Source organism: Hordeum vulgare, chromosome 4H (assembly GCF_904849725.1).
Source record: "Hordeum vulgare subsp. vulgare chromosome 4H, MorexV3_pseudomolecules_assembly, whole genome shotgun sequence".
Lineage (NCBI taxonomy): Eukaryota > Viridiplantae > Streptophyta > Magnoliopsida > Poales > Poaceae > Hordeum > Hordeum vulgare.
This window is the reverse complement of record NC_058521.1, coordinates 207,294,171-207,308,800: the sequence shown is the minus strand read 5'-3', so window position 1 is coordinate 207,308,800 and position 14,630 is coordinate 207,294,171. Positions and strand designations below refer to the sequence as shown.

At 44.9% G+C, this 14,630-nt stretch overlaps 1 protein-coding gene across 5 annotated transcripts; it reads left to right on the top strand.

Annotated features, from left to right (window-relative positions):
* The first annotated feature begins 896 nt into the window (after positions 1–896).
* LOC123446320 (agamous-like MADS-box protein AGL65) lies at positions 897–4,465 on the top strand. Of its 5 annotated transcripts, XM_045122984.1 has the most exons (12): positions 897–1,107; positions 1,255–1,512; positions 1,982–2,041; positions 2,128–2,146; positions 2,245–2,309; positions 2,417–2,432; positions 2,536–2,597; positions 2,859–2,955; positions 3,126–3,176; positions 3,251–3,384; positions 3,484–3,898; positions 4,116–4,465. In XM_045122984.1, the coding sequence occupies exons 2-12, from the start codon at positions 1,328–1,330 to the stop codon at positions 4,188–4,190; spliced, it is 1,179 nt and encodes a 392-aa protein (XP_044978919.1). In that variant the 5' UTR covers positions 897–1,107; positions 1,255–1,327; the 3' UTR covers positions 4,191–4,465. The 5 variants fall into 5 exon arrangements, with proteins under 5 accessions (XP_044978919.1, XP_044978922.1, XP_044978921.1 ...); XM_045122987.1 differs by having other exon boundaries at positions 897–1,512; positions 4,129–4,465; XM_045122986.1 differs by having other exon boundaries at positions 897–1,512; positions 4,126–4,465.
* The last annotated feature ends 10,165 nt before the right edge of the window (positions 4,466–14,630 follow it).

The window sequence follows — 14,630 nt, the reverse complement described above, 5'->3', positions numbered from 1 at the left end:
ACGATAACCTGACAAAGAAGGGGCTGCCACACAATGAGTTTTGTGCACTTTGTGATCAAGAGGAAGAAACGCCCTTGCACCTTCTACTTAACCGCTCCCTCCCTCGTTCGGTGTGGTTTTCGGTTAACAATTGGTTGGACACTCACCAACTGTTAGCCAATGATGTCGAGGCTGAATCTATGCATCATTGATGGGATGACACATGCCAGCTTCATAAGAATTTAATTTCCACAACCATCTACATTTGTTGGAACCTATGAAAAAAAGTGACCAAAGAGTTTTCGAAGATTCTTAGATGAACGAAGTCGCCATCCTTTATATTATCAAACAAGACATTTTTTCAACCTACTGTCCCTATGCAATGAATTTTAGACTGCGAGAATGAACCACCTCTCGAGCCGAACAAATTTAGCCATCTTACCTTCTAACAACTTCTATGATAATTGTTGATTGTTTGGAGATCTACTTGTATGAGATATTTGCTTTCATTTATTTCCTCTTAACATATAGGCACTGAGCTGCCAGTTTCTAAGGAAAAACAATCTATCTCTAGTCGAGTCACATTGAAGCCTTCTTGGTTTTCTGCTTAGTCAAATCTAAGCCTAGCACGACTCGAGAAAGAAACAGAACATTTCATGTCCAATAGTGAAAAAAAAAGGAAGCAGCCAGCTCCACGTGCTTTTTGAAATTTTGATACAGATACATGGAGTTGTGAGCGATACTTAGAACGAGAGGACAAAATATAAAAAGGAAGAGCCCGTAGAAAACGAGGTTGGGGGAACGAACGAAAAACATTTCCAACTGTTCGAGCCCTTCTCGGCCGATTAGTTTGGACCCTAACCTCCCCCCCCCCCCCCCCCCCCCCGCGCTCCCGCGCTTTTCTCTCTCTGCCCTTCTCTCCCTCCGCGCGCAGCCACACCACTCTCTCTCCCCCCTCTTTCTCTCTCTCCTTCTTGACCCCTATCTCTCTCCTCGCCCCCTTCTCTCCCGCCCGATCGACCCAAGAACTGCCGATTTCGCCGGTTCTTGGCTCGATCTGTCCCCGTTGGCTCGTGGGGATCACCTCCTGTTTGGCCATAAAGATTCCAGATCCTCACCTGTTTCCTGGTTCGATTTCTAAGACCGATTCGATTTTACCACGCACAACAAGGAAGCATTCCTTTCATATCTGGGCTGTTGTTCCCGAGCGATTGGATCGTCCCATGCTCGACTGCCACGCGGATATCCTCAATAACAAAAATATTTCCCATCCAGATTCCATCGGATTGTATCATAATTGGTGAAAGCTGTGACCTAAAGACATAATTTTGGTCGGAAATTTTTGAACATGGGGAGGGTGAAGCTCAAGATCAAGAAGTTGGAGAACAGCAGCGGGCGACAGGTGACATATTCTAAGCGGCGGTCAGGGATTCTCAAGAAGGCCAAAGAGTTGTCCATACTCTGTGATATCGATCTCATTCTTCTCATGTTTTCCCCCAGTGGAAGGCCTACTATATGCATCGGAGACAAAAGGTAATGGTTTTGGTTCATGTGAATTAATTCATTCAGATTTAGGTCAACAAGCCCATAATATGACTATAGAGTTGAACATTTCATTTTCTCTCAACACAAATATGCTTAGCTCTTTTATGAACTTGTGGCAATTTTGTCATTAAATTGATCGGTTTCTTGGCTGATTAGTCAATTGAAACAAGGGAATCCATTTCTCAATGCATTTCTCCAATTTTGAATTTACCCACACCGGTACGATGTTCCGACCGAAGCACAACACAATGCAATTTACAGTTTTTATGTCATTGTGCTTCGTTTATTTTTGCGATAGTGGTCCTATGCCTTTTCTTTTGGGTGAAATCATAGAATTACAAAAGAATGCTTTAGCAATATATTTGTCATGTTTTCAGATATGGTGTGCTAATGATATTTCTGACGGCGGAGTTTAATCAGAATTGCATGTTTACCTGATATACTATTCAATTTGCAGCCCCATAGACGAAGTCATTGCGAAGTATGCACAGCAAACTCCTCAGGAAAGAGCTAAAAGGTATTTGAGTTACATACATGTTCTGTTTACCTGCTGAGCGAATGAAATTAATATATCAACTGAAATTCATTCTTTCTGTTTAACAGGAAGCTGGAGAGCTTAGAAGTATGTTATGTCAACAAATAGAGTTATTTATCTAGGCATTTTTCCTTATCAGATTAAGTTTGAGAATGAGCTGACTAATCTGCTTTTGTTCCCAAAAGGCACTGAAGAAGACATTCAAGAAGCTAGACCATGATGTCAACATTCAGGACTTCTTAGGCTCCGGGTAATTTTGCTGGTATTTATGTTGGATATCAAGAGAGCAGCATGATTGGAGAAATGTATAATTCCAACGAAATTTCTCACCATGTATTACTTTTGAATCTATTGCAGGGGTCAGACGGTCGAGGTACATTTTAAACATACATCACAGCTAGGGCGATGAGTACTTCATGGAATTTCTTCTTTCTGGTTTTCGGTATCTAATTCTTGTTGGTTCAATTGTTTTACAGGAATTATCTAGTCATCTTGGCGCTTTGCAATGTCAAATGGCAGATGTTCAAAAGCGCCTCAGGTTGGCTGGTTTATTGATTGATTCAACGTAATAAATAGAGACATATACGCTCTTTACCTACAAACAAAGGCATATCAGTTGAAATCTTTCCATTCAGTGCCGTCAAAAGTAATGTTTTCATGGCACGTGATCTTCACTTCATAGGGGCCTTTGAAAAAAAATGCATTTATGGTAGAGTTAATTGTAGCTCTTTACACAGACTTTGAAGGGAAACCATGAAAAATGAGGAGTATAACAGTTTGGCATATTATTTTTCTTCAGTTATTGGAGCGATCCCGAGAAGGTTGAGAATATAGACCATATAAGAGCGATGGAGCAATCTCTCAAAGAATCTCTTAATCGCATCGGCATTTATAAGGTAGAGATATCCCTAAACCATCTAATTAACTCCAGCCGATCTCAATATGTGCTGCACACTGTGTTCAGCATAACCAGCTAGCTGTTCAATATCTCAATTATAAATTCAGATAAATATTGTATTTTCACTCAGCATTCAATCTCATGCCGTCTCATGTTGGATATGCTTAGGAGAACTTTGCGAAGCAGCATCTGATGGGCCTACAGTGCGCTGCTGCTCAGGTACTAGTTTTCAGCTTGAAAAATTCAGAACTTTTGGTTTCAGGTTCAGATATCTGATCAAGATTTAATTTCAGTTCCAGAACGACATGCAGCTACCTCTTGGGCTAACCGGTGACCCGAACCCTTCGTCGTGGTTCCACAACGGTGTCGGCAGCGATGGACAGCCGCCCATGATGCTACCTGAAGACCCCAGCTTGCTCCATCAGAGGTGAGTATCGGGACTGAGCTCAGGTGTGGTTGGTTAAGAATGTTGTAAGCATTTATCTGAAGAAGAAACATAATCATCCACGACGCACGCACCACGCAGGGACATCGGGTGCTCGACGAGCACGTCGCTGCAGAGCTACCCGGGCTACTTCAGCATGAGCAAGCAGTCGACTGACACTGCCGGGGGCGAGCAGCAGCACCAGCAGGCGGCAGCGCTACAGCAGCACCAGCACCAGCAGCCGGAGTTCAGCCAGGGCGATTGCCTGACGTCACTGCATCTCGGCGCGCAGTTCCCGTACCAGTCCGCCTTCGACCACACCAGCCTCCTCAACGACAGGCTCTTCAGGCCGGACATGGAGCTTCACGTCGACAACGCGGCGGCCTCGGCCATGGACTTCGTTGGCGGCCACTATGAAATGCCGAGGCCCGGCGACGAGGCCAGCTTCCAGAACTGGGCATCGGCGGCATGCGGAGCCACCATGTATGATCACCAGCAGCAGGCGCCATCTGCCCAAGTGAGTAATATGCTCGACCAGCTCATGCATAGCAAAAATCTTGATTATTTTGTCCTCTAAATATCTTGATCTTGGAAAAATATTAATGACGAGCAAGCATTTCTTCCAAATATCCGCGAAATGATTGTTTTTCGTTTCTGAAATATTTTCTTCGGCTTTTGATCTGGTATTCTTTTCAGCTTATTGTTCAGAACATGACTGAATCCCTGACCGTCAGCTCCCTGCAGCAGCAACTCTGACAGCAGCCTCGTTCGACCACACCACTGCTGTACATCAGCAGCTCATGTTTTGACGAATCTTTAGCCAACCAACGGAAGCCGAAAGGCGCTACCATCGCTGCTAAAAAGAATCCTTCTCAGTCAGTTTGTTATTCCGTAGGAAAGAAACAAGGTGTATAGGGGGAAATTGAATTTGTCAGTGTAAAGCATATACTGACCATAGCCGATTCAACTTGTAAAATATAAATGGATTCTTAACTCTAATGTAAACTATGCTGCAGTTTTGCCATGAAAAAAGTTGGGCAGCTAACATCCTCCAAGCACGAGTAATATTGTACTCACTTCGTCCCAAAATTCTTGTCTTAAATTTATCTATGTAAGATTTAAGAGAGAGAAGTTTTGATCTGCACACTTTATTCAATCTAAACCATTTTGGTGTGATTGGTTTTGGAAATGGGAATAGATTTATGATGTGTCGACCGTCCCAACTTTCCATGTGCGACCACGTTACCCCCTTTATAGACGGGGCTTTGTTGACTACTCTTGTTGGTGCTAGCAAAGAGCCACATTACTAGTGGCGGGAGTGATGTGTGGTCACTCTCGTGACGGGGTCGTGCCAGGTAGGGCAACTATGCCGTTTTTACGTGTTCCAGGCACACCGTTGGTCCCCGCATGGATGTTACTGTCCAGAGTCGGTGCTCGTAAGATGTACATCATGTGGGCTGGGTACCAATCGAGTGGATCTCTTTGTCTAGTATCGTTAGGGGAAAAACATTGATCGGGTACTTACCTCGGGTATGTTATATACTGCGAGTCGTGGATGACCCGGAAGTTTCCCGGATCTCGTGGGTACAGCGTACAACCTCTACAGAGTGTAAAACTATTCGAATAGCCGTGTCCACGGTCAAGGACAGTTGGGTAATCCTGCTTAAACTACGTCCAATCGTTTCCGCATAAACCAAGTGTGTGTGTGTGTGAGTGTGTGTGTTTAATGGTGTTATCCGAGAAAGAATTGATATGACCAAGTTTGGTGACTTGGCATATCGGATGAACCCTGAGTGTTCAACCCTTGACAGATATATTGGTATCTGTAACATGTTCATCTAAATACCATCTATCTTATGTTGCACATCCATGATCATGTTTATTTACAGTTAAGCTACTATCCACCAATACTGCATATTACTCGTTATCCTACCAATTGCACTGTTCATATCATGGGTTGTTTACGGGTACATTCAAAGTACTCATTGGCTTGCCACTGGTTATATTATTGACCAGACATGGAAGGACCGGAGTTTGGAGAAGATTACGTCATTGGAGACGACCCTGCGAACTAGGACGCTTCCCAGTCATAATGCATGTTGGTGTAGGCTGATGGCATGGGCACCCGCTTAGCCCCGAGATTTCCGCTACTAGTTGTATCAGTCTGATTTGGCCTTATAGGCCATACCTTGTGAACTTAACCTTACTGGTCATGTGTTGTATTAATTCGGTACGATGGATGTAAGACTCTTATCATTCTGCATCTGTGTGTTCGGTGAGCATTGATCTCTGGGATCACTGAGCATGTTCATTCGGCGATCTCGACTCGTAAGTCGGGGTCCCCCATTGAGCTGGTATCAGCGCCATCCTGACTGTAGGAAGCTTTAGGTAGCATGGACGATAGCCGAGACGAGTAGTGCACTCAGCCCTTACACCCTTGTAGATGGCCGCCGTACCTGAGATGCTTCTCGAGACGGGCTTTCCCCTACTTCTGGGACATAGCCTCGAGAAGTGTCAAGTACGCCGCATGCCCAATTTCCTCTACCACGAGCACTGGGTCAACACCAACACCAAGGAATATCACGTGGACGTCATAGTGAAGGCTAACGACTCCCCAACTAGTTGGTTCTTTGAGGGACCACCGATGGAGAATCTAATGTTGGTAGTGGAGACAGCCGCACGAGAGGCGCTCGTGCGTTCCACGACATCCTTCCTGAGATAGCTAACGAGCCAACTACTCGTCACCTACCTTATATTAAGGATGGGATTGATGGGAGTTGGACGCTTAACCAATCTTCAGAGGACGGGACGCCATTCAGGTTTCAGACCTACTTCACCCTCTCCGCCGACACCTTGACTCACCTTCTGATCAAGGAGTCGATGACGCTTCGCCAAGAGCTGCACCAAGTCAAGGACCTTCTTCGCTTGGAAAAGATGAAGATCCGCAAGGTCAAGAAGGAAGGAGCACCCGGAGGGCTGTCAGCCATTGCCTTCCGAGGAGGAATACCACTGCTCCAGGCCACTCCTATTCAGAGTCGTCGTCTGACCACGGTAGAGTACACTGAGCTCCTCACCGCTTCACCGACTAAGAGACGCCGTGATGGACCACTTCCGTCTCCCACACCTCTGAAGGTGGAAAGTACCGATGAGGATGAAGACGAAGACCCTGCAGAGCCTGCCTACGAGACTGAGCAGTCCGCCAAGCGTAGTTGAGTCCATGTATAAGTTCATGCAAACCATGAGTGTTGTGTGATCATGTACGATGCAAGCCAAGCCGCATTTCTTCCTTAGGCAGCTTGTAAGCGACTACATCACTTGTCTTAATTCAATGCATTGGCTTCCCCAAAAACCTTTGTTTAAAAACCTCACACTAGCAGAGTACAAAACCCCCTTATTTAGAGCATCATCCCTTATGATTCCCAACCAGTTCAGCATGTTGACATGTCGACTCCCCTGACAGGATGGTGATATCAACCCGCACTAGCACCTTTGGCAACCCCGACTCTGCCCCCTCTGGCCAGCAGCAGGGAAGCGGTGGGAACACTCAAGCTGGATATCACTACGAGAAGCAGCAAGGCGATATTCCTCCACCACCGCCTCCTCCGGAGAGCCTGACTGTGGCTCAGTTCCTCCAAGCTGTGCGAGAGGAACGTCAAACCAACAATGCCGCCATCCAACAGCTGGCTCAAGTCTCGGTGAACAATCCGCCACAGAACAGAAATGGCAACGGTCGCTTACTCTATCTGAGTTTATGCGAACTACGCCTCCTATATTCACGGTGACAACTGAACCATTGGATGCCGATGACTAGAGCCGCACTATCGAAGACCTCCTTGCGTTGGTCAAGTACACCGATGATCGCCAGAAAGTCCTTTATGCTTCTCACTGTCTCGGAGACACGGCCAGATCTTGGTGGGACGGGTTCCAAATCATGCGAGAAGGGCAAGCTATCACTTGGGCAGTATTCAAGGAAGGATTCCGCATTGCTCGCATGCCTCCTAGAATGATGACCATTAAGAAGCGGGAATTCTGAGCTTTAAGGCAAGGTAGTGGAACCGTTAAGGAGTATATGTAGAAGCTTAACCTCCTATCAAGATATGCACCACAAGATGTCAACACTAAGGCCTCTAAGGTGGAACGCTTTATGGAAGGACTGCAGTAGTCACTCCAGTATCAATTGGTTGTTTGTGAATGTCGGACCTTCTGTGATCTGGTTAACAAGGCCCTCATGTTGGAGGATAAGAGTCGTGCAATGGATGACGCCTGTAAGCGCGAACTGATGGGTAGTGGAGGGCCTAGTAACCCGAAACCCCGCCCATGGCAGTCAGCTCCAGCAAGACCTAGTTACCAGCAACAGCAGAACAAGGCACCAAAATTCCGCCAGAACTACCAGCCCCAGTAGCAAGTCAACACCAAGCCAGCATTCAACCCGCCGAATAACAGTGGAGTCAAGACCAACATTCCATGATAGGTTACCTGTTTTGGACGTGGGCAAGCTGGGCACTATTCCAGGCAGTGCCCCAACAAGAAGCCCGATGCCCTGCGCCACAATGCGCCAAATCAGGGACAAGGCCAAGGAGCGCCAGGAAGGAACCAAGCTCCCCACAACCACGAGTATCACAGCAGGGGGCGTATTAATCACATCTTCGCAGAAGAAGCAAAGGAAGACCCAGTCTGCATTCTGGGTACATTCCTCGTCAACTCCATCGGATCAACATTATTGTTTGATTGTGGTGCTTCGCATTCTTTTCTTACTCAAAATTTTGCGGAAAAATGTGGTTTGAAGCCTACCCTACTTAACGGGCATATGGAAGTACATACCCCGGGAGAAGTGCTAAGGACCAACTTAGGATGTAGAGGAATCGGGATCAATATTAATGGGATAAGCTTCTCAGCACATCTCATCGTCATTAAGTCGCAAGGCTTAGAAGTGATCGTTGGAATGGATTGGTTGGCCAAGCACCAGAGCATCTTAGACTATGCCAACAGGGCTATTACCATGACAACCGACCAAGGGGTCAAAGTCAAGTATGTCCCTGAGCCTTCGTCCGCTCAAGTCCCACGGGTAAATTGCCTATCGGGAGAAGAGCTGGGCCGAGTGCCGATAGTGTGTGAATACCTGATACGTCCATTTTGCATCATGCTTTCATGTTGATATTTATTGCTTTTTGGGCTGTTATATTACTTTTGGTACCATATTTATGCCTTTTCTCTCCTATTTTGCAAGGTTTATTTGAAGAGGGAGAATTCAGGCAGCTGGAATTCAGGATTGGAAAAGGAGCAAATCCTAGTCCACTATTCTGCACATCTCCAAATGCCCTGAAAAGTTACGTGGATTTTTTTTGGATTATATAAAAAATATTGGGCGAAAGAAGTATCGGAGGGGGGCTGCCAAGGCGCCACAAGCCCTGCCACCGCCACCCCCCTGGTGGCAGACTGGGGGCTTGTGGGCTCCCTGACGGCCCACTAGCCCCCCTCTTTTCCTATATGAAGGGTCTTGGTCTAGAAAAAATCAGAAGGGAGATTTTTCGTGGTTTCGCCGCCGCCACGAGGCGGAACTTGAGCAGATCCAATCTAGAGCTCCGGCAGGACGATCCTGCCGAGGAAACTTCCCTCCCGGAGGGGGAAATCTTCGCCATCGTCATCACCCGTCGGAGGGGAGGCATCTTCATCAACATATTCATTAGCACCATCTCCTCTCCAATCCCTAGTTCATCTCTTGTAACCAATCTTCGTCTCACGACTCCGATTGGTACTTGTAAGGTTGCTAGTAGTGTTGATTACTCTTTGTAGTTGATGCTAGTTGGATTACTTGGTGGAAGAGTTTATGTTCAGATCCTTGATGCTATTCATTACACCTCTGATCATGATTATGATTATGTTTTGTGAGTAGTTACTTTTGTTCGTGAGGACATGTGATAAGTCATGCTGATAATAGTCATGTGAATTTGATATTCGTTCGGTATTTTGATATGTTGTATGTTGTTTTTCCTCTATTAGTGTTATGTGAACGTCGACTACATAACACTTCACCATATTTGGGCCTAGAGGAAGGCATTGGGAAGTAGTAAGTAGATGATGGGTTGCTGGAGTGACAAAAGCTTAAACCCCAGTCTATGCGTTGCTTCGTGAGGGGCTGATTTGGATCCACTAGTTTAATGTTATGGTTAGACTTTGTCTTAATTCTTCTTTTGTAGTTGCGGATGCTTGCGAGAGAGGTTAATCATAAGTGGGATGCTTTTCCAAGTAAGGGCAGTACCCAAGCGCCGGTCCACCCACATATCAAACTATCAAAGTAACGAACGCGAATCATATGAACATGATGAAACTAGCATGACAGAAATTCCCGTGTGTCCTCGGGAGCGTTTTTCCTCCTATAAGACTTTGTTCAGGCTTGTCCCTTTCTACAAAATGGACTGGGCCACTTGCTGAACCGTGCTACTACTTGTTACTTGTTACTTTTTGCTCGCTACATTTCACCTCGCTACACAATCACTCGTTACCGCTACTTTCAGTGCTTGCAGTTATTACCTTGCTGAAATCCATTTATCAGAGCCTTCTGCTCCTCGTTGGGTTCGACACTCTTACTTATCGAAAGGACTACGATTGGTCCCCTATACTTGTGGGTCATAAAGACTCTTTTCTGGCACCATTATCGGGGAGTGAAGCGCCTTTGGTAAGGAAACATCTATATACTGTGCTGAAGTTTATTGGCACTTGTCACTATGGAAACTGTTCCTTTGAGGAGTTTGTTCGGGGTATCTTTACCACAAACGGAAGCACGAGGAGTTGTTCCTCGACATGAGGTACCTACTGAAAATATATTTTATGAAATTCCTTCGGGTATGCTTTAGAAACTGCTGGCTAATCCTTTTACAGGAGATGGATCTTCACATCCAAACTTGCATCTAATCTATGTAGATGAAGTTTGTGGTTTATTTAAGCTTGCAAGTTTGCCCGAGGATGAGGTAAAGAAGAAAGTCTTTCCTTTATCTTTGAAGGATTAGGCGTTGACATGGTATAGGCTATGTGATGATACTGGATCATGGGGCTACAATCGATTGAAATTAGAATTTCATCAAAAGTTCTATCCTATGCACTTAGTACATCGTGATCGGAACTTTATTTATAACTTTTGGCCTCGTGACAGGGAAAGCATAGCTCAAGCTTGGGGAGGCTTAAATCAATGCTATATTCATGCTCCAATCATGAGCTCTCGAGAAAAATCATCACTCAATACTTTTATGCACGGCTTTCTCATGAAGATCGTACCATGCTTGACACTTCTTGTACCGGTTCTTTTATGAAGAAGGATATTGATCACAAGTGGAATTTATTGGAGAGAATCAAACGCAACTCTGAAGATTGGGAGTTGGAGGAAGGTAAGGAGTCAGGTATGAATTTCCAGTTTGATTGTGTTAAATCTTTTGTTGTGACAAACACTTCTAGAGATTTCAGCGCTAAGTATGGACTTGGCTCTGAGATAGTAGCTTCTCTATGTGAATCTTTTGCTGCTCATTTTGATCTTCCCAAAGAGAAGTGGTTTAAATATCATCCTCCTGTAGAAAGAAACATAGCCAAAACCAATCTAGTTGAGGATAAAGTCATTGCTTTTAGTGATCCTGTTGTTCCTTGTGCTTACACTGAGAAACCACCATACCCTGCTAGGATAAAGGATTATTCTTAAGCTCCAACTGTGATACGTAGGGGTTACATTAGACCACTTGCACCCCCTGAGGAAATTAGAGTTGAACCTAGTGTTGCTATTGTCAAAGATCTCTTAGCCGAAGACGTAGACGGGCATGTTATCAAATTCTGTGAGGACTCCGCTAGAATTGCTAAACCTCACGCGAAAGACAAATACGGACCTGTAGTTGGCCTGCCCGTTGTTTCTGTCAAGATAGGAGATCACTGTTACCATGGTTTATGTGATATGGGAGCTAATGTTAGTGCAATACCCCGTTCTCTATATGATGAAATCAAAGATGAGATTGCACCTGCTGAGTTAGAACTCATTGATGTCACTATTACGCTAGCTAATAGAGACACTATCTGCCCTCTGGAAATTGTGAGAGACGTAGAAGTCTTGTGTGGTAAGACGAAGTATCCTACTGATTTCCTCGTCCTTGGTACTGCACAAGATAGCTTTTGTCCCATCATATTTGGTAGACCCTTTCTCAACACTGTCAATGCTCACATTGATTGCATTAAGCAGACCGTCACTGTTAGTTTCGAGGGTGTGTCTCATGAATTTAACTTCTCCAAGTTTGGAAGACAACCCCATGAAAGAGAGTCGTCTGGTAGAGATGAAATCATTGCTCTTGCCTCTATTGCCGTACCTCCTACGGATCCTTTAGAGCAATATCTTCTTGAGCATGAAAATGATATGCATATGGAGGAGAGAGATGAGATACATAAAATTGTCTTAGAACAATATCCTATTCTCAAGAATAATCTGCCTGTTGAACTGCTTGGGGATCCTCCCCCACCAAAGGGTGATCCTGTGTTCGAGCTTAAACAGTTGCTTGATACTCTTAAGTATGCCTACCTTGATGACAAGGAGATATATCCTGTCATTATTAGTGCCCTCCTCTCAGAGCATGAAGAGAAGAAGTTACTAAGAACTCTGAGGAAGCACCATGCTACTATTGGATATACTCTTGATGATCTTAAGGGTATTAGTCCTACTCTATGTCAGCACAAGATTAAAACCGATCCTTACTTTAAATGAGTTGCCGATCATCAAAGGAGATTAAATCCTAAGATGAAAGAGGTCGTTAGAAAAAGAAATATTAAAGCTTCTGGAAGCAGGAATCATTTATCCTGTTGCTCATAGTGATTGGGTAAGTCCAATACATTGTGTACCTAAGAAGGGAGGTATCACCGTCGTTCCTAATGATAAGGATGAACTAATCCCACAAAGGATTATTACCGACTATTGGATGGTGATAGACTTCCGGAAACTGAACAAGGCAACCAGGAAAGATCATTCTCCTTTGCCGTTCATCGAGCAAATGCTAGAAAGGCTATCAAAACACACACATTTCTGATTTCTAGACGGTTATTCAGGTTTCTCGCAAATACCTGTTGCACAATCTGACCAGGAGAAAACCACTTTCACCTGCCCCTTTGGTACCTTTGCTTATAGATGTATGCCTTTTGGCCTATGTAACACACCTGCCACCTTTCAAAGATGTATGATGGCTATATTATCTGACTTTTGTGAAAAGATTGTCGAGGTTTTCATGGATGACTTCTCCATTTACGGGTCTTCCTTTGATGATTGCCTCAGCAACCTTGATCGAGTCTTACAGAGATGCGAAGAAACCAACCTCGTCTTGAATTGGTAGAAGTGCCACTTTATGGTTAATGAAGGCATTGTCTTAGGACACAAAATTTCTGAAAGAGGCATTGAAGTTGATAAGGCTAAGGTTGATGCAATTGAGAAAATGCCTTGCCCCAGAGATATCAGAGGTATACGAAGTTTCCTAGGTCATGCTGGTTTCTATAGAAGGTTCATTAAAGACTTCTCTAAGATTTCTAGGCCTCTTACCAACCTCTTGCAGAAGGATGTTCCTTTTGTTTTTAATGAGGATTGTGAGGAAGCCTTTGAAATACTTAAGAAGGCTTTGATAACCGCACCTATTGTTCAACCACCTGACTGGAACTTGCCCTTTGAAATCATGTGTGACGCTAGTGATTATGCTGTTGGTGCTATTCTAGGACAAAGAGTTGACAAGAAGTTGAATGTTATTCACTATGCTAGTAAAACTCTAGACAGTGCCCAAAGAAACTATGCCACTACGGAGAAGGAATTTTTAGCAGTCGTGTTTGCATGTGAGAAGTTCAGATCTTACATCGTTGACTCCAAAGTCACTATTCACTCTGATCATGCTGCTATTAAGTACCTTATGGAGAAGAAGGACGCTAAGCCTAGGCTGATCAGGTGGGTTCTCCTGCTACAGGAATTCGATTTGCACGTCGTTGACTGAAATGGTGCTGATAACCCTGTAGCAGATAACTTGTCTAGGTTAGAGAATGTCCTTGATGACCCACTACCTATTGATGATAGCTTTCCTGATGAGCAACTAAATGTCATCCGCACTTCACATAGTGCACCGTGGTATGCTGATTATGCAAACTACATCATAGCCAAATACATACCACCCAGTTTCACCTATCAGCAAAAGAAGAAGTTCTTCTTTGATTTGAGACACTACTTTTGGGATGATCCTCACCTTTATAAGGAAGGAGTAGATGGTGTCATTAGACGTTGTGTGCCTGAACATGAACAGGGATAGATCCTGCAGAAGTGTCATTCCGAAGCCTACGGAGGACACCACGCTCGAGATAGAACTGCCCACAAGGTATTGCAATCAGGTTTCTATTGGCCCACTCTCTTCAAGGATGCCCGTAAGTTTGTGTTGTCTTGTGACGAATGCCAAAGAATAGGGAACATCAGTAAGCTTCAGGAAATGCCTATGAACTATTCACTTGTCATTGAACCATTTGATGTCTGGGGCTTTGATTATATGGGACCCTTGTCACACCAAAGATGCGACCCTATCCTCAATTTGACACGAGGGCCTCGTCAGGGATAGAAGCGCATCTCGTCGTGTCGCAAGAATGGATATCGTTACAAGTACATTTACCGAAAAGAAGAGATATATAAATAGAGTTGGCTTACACTCGCCACAAGCTACATCAGAGTCACAGCAGTACAATACATAATCATCATGAAGAAGAGCAGGGTTCGACTACGGGCGAAAACAAATGAGAAAAGAAGAACGATGTCCATCCTTGCTATCCCAGGCTGCCTAAAATTAAGGAGGAGGTCTATTTATAGAGAAAGGGGGGCTAGGTTAACCGGAATTGCATTCCGGATCCAACCGTGCGGTTGGATTCGGATAATTCCGAACGCGGGAACGGTTACGAGGCCGTGTAGAGGGGATATCCGGAGACGAGAGGGAGAACAGGCGGCGTGGCAACGATTTTTAAAACACCGACAACCGTTCGACGGTAGACCGGATACGGTGCCGCTACGGTCGAACGTTCGGGTACCAGACGGTCTCCGATCGCGATGAAATTCGACAAACGGCCTAGCTATAAGTAATTATGACCGCACGCCAAGCTTTACCCCGATTAGAGAAAGTTTTCAACACACATTTAAAACAGGGTTTGACGATGCCGCGGGCGCGTGCGTGTGCGGTCGGGCTCAGAACGGACAACGACGTGAACCGGCAACTAAC

Coding starts and splice junctions, on each gene's coding strand:
- LOC123446320 (XM_045122984.1), top strand. CDS start 1,328: ATGGGGAGGGTGAAGCTCAAGATCAAGAAGTTGGAGAACAGCAGCGGG. Junction 2,598..2,858: donor GATGTTCAAAAGCGCCTCAG/GTTGGCTGGTTT, acceptor ATTTTTCTTCAG/TTATTGGAGCGATCCCGAGA. Junction 3,899..4,115: donor AGCAGGCGCCATCTGCCCAA/GTGAGTAATATG, acceptor CCTGACCGTCAG/CTCCCTGCAGCAGCAACTCT.